The sequence below is a fragment of the Megascapheus bottae genome, chromosome 30 (genome assembly GCF_031878675.1).
Source record: "Megascapheus bottae isolate mThoBot1 chromosome 30, mThoBot2.hap1, whole genome shotgun sequence".
NCBI lineage: Eukaryota > Metazoa > Chordata > Mammalia > Rodentia > Geomyidae > Megascapheus > Megascapheus bottae.
The window spans coordinates 878,547-888,043 of NC_143538.1; the positions used below are offsets into that span (position 1 = coordinate 878,547).

The 9,497-nt window shown below is 47.2% G+C and overlaps 1 protein-coding gene across 2 annotated transcripts; it reads left to right on the forward strand.

Annotated features, from left to right (window-relative positions):
- Nucleotides 1–422: 422 nt before the first annotated feature.
- Psma4 (proteasome 20S subunit alpha 4) lies at nucleotides 423–7,705 on the forward strand. Of its 2 annotated transcripts, none has more exons than XM_090321351.1 (8): nucleotides 423–481; nucleotides 739–781; nucleotides 1,214–1,376; nucleotides 2,684–2,761; nucleotides 3,107–3,195; nucleotides 3,811–3,945; nucleotides 4,640–4,763; nucleotides 7,332–7,418. In XM_090321351.1, the coding sequence occupies exons 1-7, from the start codon at nucleotides 425–427 to the stop codon at nucleotides 4,726–4,728; spliced, it is 654 nt and encodes a 217-aa protein (XP_090177477.1). In that variant the 5' UTR covers nucleotides 423–424; the 3' UTR covers nucleotides 4,729–4,763; nucleotides 7,332–7,418. The 2 variants fall into 2 exon arrangements, with proteins under 2 accessions (XP_090177477.1, XP_090177476.1); XM_090321350.1 differs by having other exon boundaries at nucleotides 432–481; nucleotides 3,811–3,941; nucleotides 7,332–7,705.
- The last annotated feature ends 1,792 nt before the right edge of the window (nucleotides 7,706–9,497 follow it).

Below are 9,497 nucleotides of genomic sequence, written 5' to 3' on the forward strand. Positions count from 1 at the left end.
CCCGCGCCCGGCTCACCCCGCCGGGCGGGATTCCGGGTCCTCCCGACGTGAGGGGCGTGGGGCCTGGGCGTTTGGACTCTCCTGAAATCATCCCCCCCAAGCCCGTCAGGAACAAGGGAAGGCTTCCCGCCACGGCGGGATGGGGTTCATCTGTGCCTCGGCGTGTGCTTCCTGGCACCTGATTTCAGGTGCTGAGATAAAGGTTAGCTGAGTGAAGTCAGGAAACATGTTTGATCTTGGTCTTGGTACCAGGCCTAGGCTATTAGGCCTAGGGTTGTGTTCTGTCTTCCACCTGAGCCATACCTCCAGCCCTTTTTTTTGGCCTTAGTCTTCAGAAAGGGTCAAGTAGTTTAGGTTAAAAGTGGTTTATCCTGAACCAGAAAATAATTATGAATTATGTTTTGTGTGTGCGAATTTAATTTTGATGAACCTATTTGTTTTTATTTTTTTTCCAGGAATTTTATCAAGTTCAGAAACCATGGTGAGTTGAAAATGCACACAAACTTTTCCTAGTGAATAATATTGCTTGAACTTGGCTAACAGTCTGGCATGAGAAAATTGGATTGGAAGGAAGAAGAAAAAGGGATCGTGCTTTTCTTTCTTATCGGCTTCCTCCCCCAAGCTGAACTCTGTGCCCCCAAGATACACTTTGTGGGCTTAGAGGATCTGTGGGCTTGTACAAGTTGGTATTCTGTTAGTGTGTAGTAAGTAATCACTTATATGTTGTTTCCTTTGCAGTCTCGAAGATATGATTCCAGGACCACTATATTTTCTCCAGAAGGTAAAAATATTGGAAGTGTTTTGTGTGTCTAATTTCTTTTTAAGTGTTAGGTAATTATTTTGTCATGTGGCTTGAACTAAGAGCCTGGACACCCTTTTGTTCAAGGCTGGTGCTCTACCACTTGAGCCACAGCTCCATTTCTAGCTTTCTGGTAGTTCATTGGAGATTACTGCCTGGGCTGTCCTCAAACCTTGATTCTCAGATCTCAGCCTCCTGAGTAGCTAGGCTGACAGTTGTGAACCACCAGTGCTTAGCTAAAGTGTTAAACTTTGGGGATGGGAAAGCTACAGTTATTTGGGCGTCTGGTAGGGTCATTCTCACGCATCCTTAGAAAACTAGAAGTGAGCCTGTGGTTGACGCCTTGTTGGTTTTCCCTGGACAGTGGAGCAGGAGCACTGGGGAGCCCAGGCTTCTCACTGCTGTGTTTTACAGGTCGCTTGTACCAAGTTGAATACGCCATGGAAGCCATTGGACATGCAGGCACCTGCTTGGGAATTTTGGCCAACGATGGTGTTTTGCTTGCTGCAGAGAGACGCAACATCCACAAGCTTCTTGATGAAGTCTTTTTTTCAGAAAAAATTTACAAACTCAATGAGTAAGTGAGAGGCTGGGGAAGAGTTTTAATTGTTTCCACTTTCTTCCAAACATGGCATCTGCATGGGTTCTTGCAACAAATTGAGCAGTTTATTTTATTGTTACCTGTGAAAATTGTTCTGCTGTGACTTTATTTTGTTTGAAAATTGAGGCTCACCACCCTTCATTACTCCTTTACTTACTTGAAGCATTATTACGACACATACTTAGACTTTTTCTTTTTTTGTCAGTTGTGGGACTTGAACTCTGGGCCTAGCATTGTTCTGAGCTCTTCAGCTCAAGGCTACCGCCCTACCCCTTGAGCCACAGCGCCACTTCTGGTTTTCTGGTGGTTAATTGGAGATAAGAGTCTGACGGACTGTAGTGCTTGGACTGGCTTTGAACTGTGATCCTCAGATATCAGCCTCCTGAGTAGCTAGGATTATAGGTGAGAGCCACTGTGCCCAGCTAAGGGTAATTTTTTTTTTTAAGTCTGAATCCTGTAAAATGAATATGATGGCTGCCCTTGAAGTATTTAGAACGGCTATTGAAGAATGTAGAATTACGCCAGATCTTTACCAAAGAAGAGGGCACCTGCCTCTTGTTTTGTGAGCTGTCTGTCTCGTTTGGATGTACAAACTTTGCAGTTAATGGAAAGTTGGAAAGTCCCGCCTTTATTGTCAGGCCAAGGGAAAGCTGGTCAGTGGCTGCACATTGGGGCTTTTTTTTTTTTTTGGCTAGTTCTGGGGACTGAACTCAGGGCCTGAGCACTGTCCTTGGGTTTTCCTCAAAGCTAGCACTCTACCACTTGAGCTACAGCACCACTTCCAGCTTTTCTACATATGTGGTACTGAGAAATGGTGCCGGGTATTTGTGCGTGCTAGGCAAGCACTCTCCTTCTAGGCCAAACTCCCTGCCTCGTGGAGCCTTTGACACTCGTGTGAGGTTGCTTCCCTCTGTGAAGCCCACTTAGCAGCCCTCGGGCTTCACTAGGCTTTCTGACAGTGGATGGCCAGCTTCGAGGCTCACACACACACAAATGGGAATGTGGCTTAGTGGTAGAGAGCTTGTCTAGCATGCATGAAGGCCTGAGTTTGATTCCTCAGTACCACATACATAGATAAAGCTGGAAGTGACGCTGTGGCTCAGGGGTGTCCAAGGACAGTGCCCAGGCCCTGAGTTCAAGACCCAGGACTGGCAAGAAAAACAACCCTTGGAATTGTAGCTGTTCTGTGAAGCAAATTTGGTGAAATTCTAATAGTTCCCGTGCTCCTTACCATTGATCCCCCAGGGACCCTGTTCTGTTAAACATGCATCCTCTCCTCCCAGGGACATGGCCTGCAGTGTGGCTGGTATCACCTCTGATGCTAATGTCCTGACCAATGAGCTGAGGCTTATCGCCCAAAGGTACGTTCCGTGTTGTGAGAGAAAAGCTTATTTTATGGGGAGGAAAACAATTTGGAATTCGGTTCATTTGAAATTTTTTTTCATCAAATTTAAAATGTTATTCACTGAGGGGGACATTGCTTATGTTGCATTGTACTTAGTGAGCTGATCTGAGCAACTAGATCAATATGATTTAAAAAAAAACATAGATTAAAATTAATAGAATATTATTTACTGGACCATTGGGGCATTTTGCTCAAATTCCAAGTGATGATTCTGCTTGTCTGCATGACAAATTTGTTTTCAGGGGACATGGTCTTTAGGGGTATTTTTAGAAATACTCACAGGCTGGTCTCTTTATCCTAGGTATCTACTACAGTATCAAGAGCCGATTCCTTGCGAGCAGTTGGTTACAGCACTGTGTGACATCAAACAGGCTTACACACAGTTTGGAGGTACTGAGCTTCTTGGGAATACTGTTAGCACTGCAGACAGCTGAGCACGGTGGTTGACACCTGTAATCCCAGGATCACAGGAGGCTGATGTCTGTGGACCAGCCAGGGGAGGAAAGTCTGTGAGAATCTTCTCTCCAATTATCTACCAAAAAGCCTGCAGTGGAGCTGTGGCTCAAGTGGTAGGGTGAAAGCCTTGAGCAATAAATCACAGGGGCATCCTTCAAGTCTTGAGTTCAAACCCCATGACTGGTACAGAAAGTTGATGAATAATAACCCCTTTAAGGCAGTGAAGAGAAACAGAAGATGAACACTTGGGCAAATCTTTCCACATGTGAATCACTGTGTGGTTTATTAATAGGATCTTGAAAGGCCAAAGGAACAGTCTCAGATCTGGAAACAAATTGTTTTGCATCATTGAGCAATTCCACTCTCATCTTCTGTGCCATGTCCTCTCCTGGCTGGGTCCCCATCCAGAAACAAGTTGGGTCTGTGAACACAAAGCTGCTCACATGTGCTTGATGTCACAGTGGAGGCGTTAGTCACGGCGGCTGCACTCAGGCGGCTAATGGGACACTGAATTCAGGTTGCTCTTTAGCTTCTTTCCCTTTTCTCCAGGCAAGCGTCCCTTTGGTGTCTCACTGCTCTACATCGGCTGGGACAAGCACTATGGTTTCCAGTTGTATCAGAGTGACCCCAGTGGGAACTACGGGGGTTGGAAAGCCACGTGCATTGGAAATAACAGCGCTGTGAGTATGTCCACCTCCCTGGAACCCAAGTAGAGATGTGGATGGGACTGGCTGTTGCCGCACCATGCCGTAGACGCCATCTAGTTTCTGTTGCTCTGGATGCCTGTGGCTCACACCTGTCACCCCAGCTTCTCAGGAGCCTGAGATTTGAGGACCATAGCTCTAAGCCAGCCTGGGCAGAAAGGTCCCTGAGGCTCTGTCTTCAATGAGCCACCTCAAAAAGCTGGAAGTAGAGCTGTGGCTCAAGTAGTGGAGACCTAGCCTTAAGCACAAAAGCAGAGGGACAGTGCCCTGGCCCTGCGTTCAAGCTCCAGCACCCACACACAAAGAAAAGATTTCCTTCACAGAGCATTAGTATCCCCCTTCGCACCCCATTTCTAGTCTGCACATCCCACCACAATGATGGCTGTATGGACTGACTGGGATATCAGGGAAAACTTAGTCATTCTGTTCGTGTTTTTTAAATTATATTTTTATTGACTTTAAGTAGTTGTATAAAGGAGTTACCCCTCAGCAAATGAGCTTATGACTGCAGGCGTCTTGATCGCCATCACCCTTCATCGTCCCCCCGTCACTCCCAAGTCCCCTTCCGCTCAGTTTTCTTAGCTTCATTGGCTATACATTGAACAGGCATTGTTCTTTTAGACAGATCTGTCACTTGACATAAGTCATCTCTGTGTTGATGCCTTGTTTTACAGGCAGCTGTGTCCATGTTGAAACAGGACTACAAAGAGGGGGAAATGACTCTGAAGTCGGCACTTGCGTTAGCCATCAAAGTTCTGAATAAGACTATGGATGTTAGTAAACTGTCTGCTGAAAAAGGTACCTCACCGTCGCCCCCTCTCTTCTGGTGGGTCAGCCAGCCAGGGATCTAGTGGGAGGGATCAAGGGGGCGGAGCTCTGTCTGCCTTGTTGCCCTTCTCCAGTGTGGCAGTGCTTACTGAGGGGGGTGGCACTGCACCTGCTCCCTAAATGAGGTTCAGTGATGGCTGTGTAGCCACAGTTCAGTACCCTGTGGCCAGCTTAGGGACTTTAGCCTGAATTATGTCAGTACTGGTAGAGACCCTGCACTGCACCCTTGTGGGTATCAAGACCTTGTATCAGTGATCTGGGTATCTGAGTGTGTGGCAGAGTGCGAGTGGCTATGTATGTATATGTAGGCAAGCTACACTTCATCCTGTCCAACTTGGAATATTCGCCATGAGTCCTCACAGCCTGCCTTGCTCTCTGGATATGCCCCTCTCTCTCTGTCTCTCTCTTTCCCCTCCCTCCTCTCTCCCTTCCTCTCTCTCCTCTCTTTTTTCTCCTCTCTCTCTTCTGTCCCTGCGCTCTTTCCCTTAAGACACTACCACTTTGAGCCACAACTCCACTTTCTGGTGATGAACTGGAGATCAAAGTCTCTCCTGCCTAAGTTGGCTTTGGACAGCCATCCTCATATCTCATAGGATGTCAGGCGTGAGCCACCAACATCTAACCTGCTCTCATCTCTGTCTCTTGGATCTCCCTCCCTCTCTTTTTTGCCAGTCCTGGGGCTTGAACTCAGGGTCTGAATGCTGTCCTTGGGCTGTCTCAAGGCAAGTGATTTACCCCTTGAGCCACAGCACCACATCCCAGTTTTCAAGTGGTTAATTGAAGATAAGAGTCCTACGGACTGTAGTACCTGGGCTGGATTCAAACCATGTTCCTCAGAACTCAGCCACCTGAGTAGCTAGGATTACAGGCATGAGCCACCACACCTGGTTTTCTCTAAAGTTTTCATTTATTTTTTGTTTATGTGCTCCCAAGTAATTGAACCCAGGGCCTCATGTATGTTGTGCAAGCACTACCACCAAGCCATAGTCCCAGCCTTGCTCATATCTTACTTAAGCAGTATTCAGCTTAAACTATATGATCAGATATAACCCAGAGGGTTGTGATTGAATAGATGGGTGAGTGGAGGGTCACTTTCCTACCAGGGTCAAAAGTTTTTTTGGTTTTTTTTGTTTGTTTGTGCTTTGGCCAGTCATGAGCTTGAACTCAGGGCACTTCCCTGGGCTCTTCAGCTCAAGGCTACCACCCTACCCCTTGAGTCACAGTGCTACTTCCAGTTTTCTGGTATTTAATTGGAGATAAGAGTCTCACAGACTTAAGTGCCTGCTGGCTTTGAACCACGATCCTCAGATCTCATTCTGAGTAGCTAGGATTACAGGCATGAGCCACTGAGTCCGGCAAAAGTTATTTGTTTGTTTGTTTGTTTGTTTGTTTATTGGGGGGAAGAATTGCAGCTCAAAGCCAGTCAAGGCAGTTAAGTCTGTGAGACTCTTATTTCCAGTTAAGCACCAAAAAACTAAAAGTAGCACTGTGGCTCAAAAATAGAGTCTTGAGCAAAAAGAACTTAGAGGTAGCACCCAGTCTCAAAGTTCAAGTGCTATGACTGAAAAAAGGTGTCCTTTTGGGGTTGGGGTTGTGGCTTAGGTGGAAGAGCACCAGCCAGTGAGCAAAAGCATTAGATACAGAGTCCTGGTTTTGGGCAAACAACAACAAAAATGTTGCCCTCTTCTGTCAAGGAAACCCCCGTTCTGTTTCCCTACAACAGAAACTCCTTGAGTGCAGGTTTCAAGTGGCTTTTCTTGCCTACAGCCCTGGGAACTTCCTTTCTTGTTGTTAGTTTGAAATGTCCATGAAAGGTTAAATGTCATTACCAGGAAGAGATTTGGCTGAGCATGTGTGGATTCCAGCAAGGAGATGAGGCCTTCTTTTATCAGTGAACTTCTAAGGGAGTGCCAGAATGGTGCTGGAAAACTGGGATGGTTTTACTGAAGTGAAAATGGTAAAGACATTATAAACAGGGCTCTGTTGACTCACACCTTCATCCTAGCTTCTCAGGAGGCTGAGATCAGGATAGAAGCCAGCTGTTGCAGGAAAGACAGTGGGACTTTTATCTCCAGTGAACCACCAAAAAGCCGGAAGTGGAGCTGTAACTCAAGTGGATAGAGCACTGACCTTCGGCAAAAGAAGCTCAGGGATAGCACCCAGGCCCCGAGTTCAAGTCCCAGATGGATTAAAAAAAAATATCTATGGGGGCTGGGAGTTTGGCCTAGTGGTAGAGTGCTTGCCTAGCATGCAGGAAGACCGGGGTTCGATTCCTCAGTACCATATACACAGAAAAAGCCAAAAGTGGTGCTGTGGCTCAAGTGGTAGAGCTCTAGTCTTGAGAAAGCCAAGGGCAGTGCTCAGGCCCCGAGTTCAAGACCAGGACCGGCCAAAAAAGAAGAAAAGATACCTATGAGAATACGAGTCATGTTAATCATAAACTTGAGAGTAGTTCATGAAGGCCAGATAGTGCGAGGTGAGTAGACTGCAGTACAGTGGTGTGCTGTGGGTGTCTCCAGTGTGTGTGCTTGTTTGCAGTGGAAATCGCCACGCTCACAAGGGAGCACGGGAAGACAGTGATCCGAGTCCTCAGACAGAAGGAGGTGGAGCAGCTGATCAAAACACACGAGGAGGAAGAGGCCAAGGCCGAGCGGGAGAAGAAGGAGAAGGAGCAGAAGGAAAAGGATAAGTAGAGGACCGGGACTGTGGCTCCGTCGCGCACCACTGGAGGGTGGACGCGCCATCCCCGCCCGGACAAGGCTCTGGAGACTTGGGCGGGGGCACACCGAACATGGCGCCCGGGGGGAGCGTGGTGTTCTGTCCAGATGAATACTGAGCGTAATGATGATTGATTCTTTATGGACATCATGATCTTTCACCCATTTTTGGAATAAAACTTGGAAAGAATGGCGTGGGAGTGGTGAAGGGTGACTGAGTTTCCACCTCAGCGTTGGGAGAGCCTGGGCGTCGCTGCGTGTGTGGAGTGCACTGTGGCGCGTGCCAGCAAGCCTGCGTGTTCTTTCTTGTGGTCCGTCCCTGTCCCCATCTCTATCTTCCAGCATTAGCTTGAGAGCAGCACGCAGAGTGAAGGATGGCAGAGCCTGGCCGCTGGCACCCAGTCTGCCCTGCTCCCAGGCCTGAGCTGCATGGAAGATGTGGGTGGGGATTAAAGCTGTGGAGGGCTAATGAGACCAGGACCAAAGGGAGCACGCAGCTGAGCTGATCTCACGTGGCCAGTCAGGTTCTGTGGTGACCAGTGCTGCTGAGAGTCTAGCTCATAGCTGCAGCCAGGGCGTGGCTAGGGTTGCAGCAATTCCTGGGTCTGTGTTCCATGTGAAACCAACCAGGAAACAGGATCCACACATATACCTGCCTGTCCCCCTCTTCCCTTTTTTCCTTTTTTCAGGGCTGGAGTTTAAACTTAGCATTACCTTGCCAGGTAGGCATGGATGGGTTCTACCACTTGAGACACAAACAGCCTTCTATACTGTTTTTCAGATAGGGTCTCATGTCGGCCTGACCTGGGATTGTATTTCTTTAAAAGTGGCTCAAATGGTAGACTGTCAGATTGGGCAGAAAAAGCTGAGGGAGAGCTTGCCCTGAGTTCACGCCCTAGTACCTGCCCCCACCATACCCCAAACCCCCCCAAAAAAGAAAAGAGCTTTGAGTGAAAAGGAGATGGTGGTTTCTCACAGTTCTTTGTGCAGGCTAAGGCCTTCCCAAGCCCTTTGGACAGTGGCTTTTGAACCTGGTAAGTCATTTTACTATGTAATTTATATTCCCATTTTTAGCTGTTCAGCTCTATTCAGTCACTACAAATACTGAGTTGGCAAATATCCAGCCATTGCGTGTAGAAGAACGACTGGTTAGCTTTTTTGCAAGCCACTGGCCACAGCCCTTCTGTCAGCTGGCCTGTTTATACATGAACAAACGCCCAGCCTGTAGCCTGTGCCTGAAAGTTGATTTTCTCTGCCAGGTGCGTTACAGCAGCCTTGTACTCAGAACACTGAACCAAAATCTTCAGTACTGTGCTTGAGGGCTATGTGAAGTAGTGCAGTCGCAGCCAGGTCTAAGTCTAACTAATCAACAGATCTGAGGACTGCAATTCAAAGCTAGCCTGGGCAAGAAAGTTCATAAGACTTGAGCACTGTGACTCAAGCATTTTAAAAAGGCTCAGGAACAGCACCCAGGCCTTGAGTTCAAGCCCCAGGACCAGCACAAAGAATAGTGCAGTTTCCAACAACAAACATCAGCTGGAGGTGTGGCTCAACTAGTAAGAGCACCCGAGTTTAAAGCACAAGATACAGGACCAACACATTCATGAGATAAGAGCTGAAACCAGGACATTCATCTGAGGCTCCTGGAAACTCATCTAATTTACATATCTACACATGACTGAGAACATGCAAGTATTGGTTTTGGGAGTTACAAGTGTGTGTATAATGTTCACGTGTGTCTGTACATGCATATACTGGGGCTTGAACTAAGTTTCTTTTTTTTTTTTTTTCTTTTTTTTTTTTATTGTAATTAGTAAAAGGGTTACATGATATTTGCCAGATAGAAGGTGCATTAATTCACATACATTGATACCCTTTCACATGTCTTGGTACACATTTCCCTCCCCCCCCACACCCTTGAACTAAGTTTCTTGAACTCAGCGTTCTTGCTCTCAGCTGGTGCTCTACCACCTGAGCCATACTTTTC

Excerpts from the sequence above, each read along its gene's own strand:
- Psma4 (XM_090321350.1), top strand. Across the intron at positions 1,377-2,683 it reads AAAATTTACAAACTCAATGA|GGACATGGCCTGCAGTGTGG; the intron begins GTAAGTGAGAGG and ends CTCTCCTCCCAG. Across the intron at positions 3,196-3,810 it reads GGCTTACACACAGTTTGGAG|GCAAGCGTCCCTTTGGTGTC; the intron begins GTACTGAGCTTC and ends CCTTTTCTCCAG.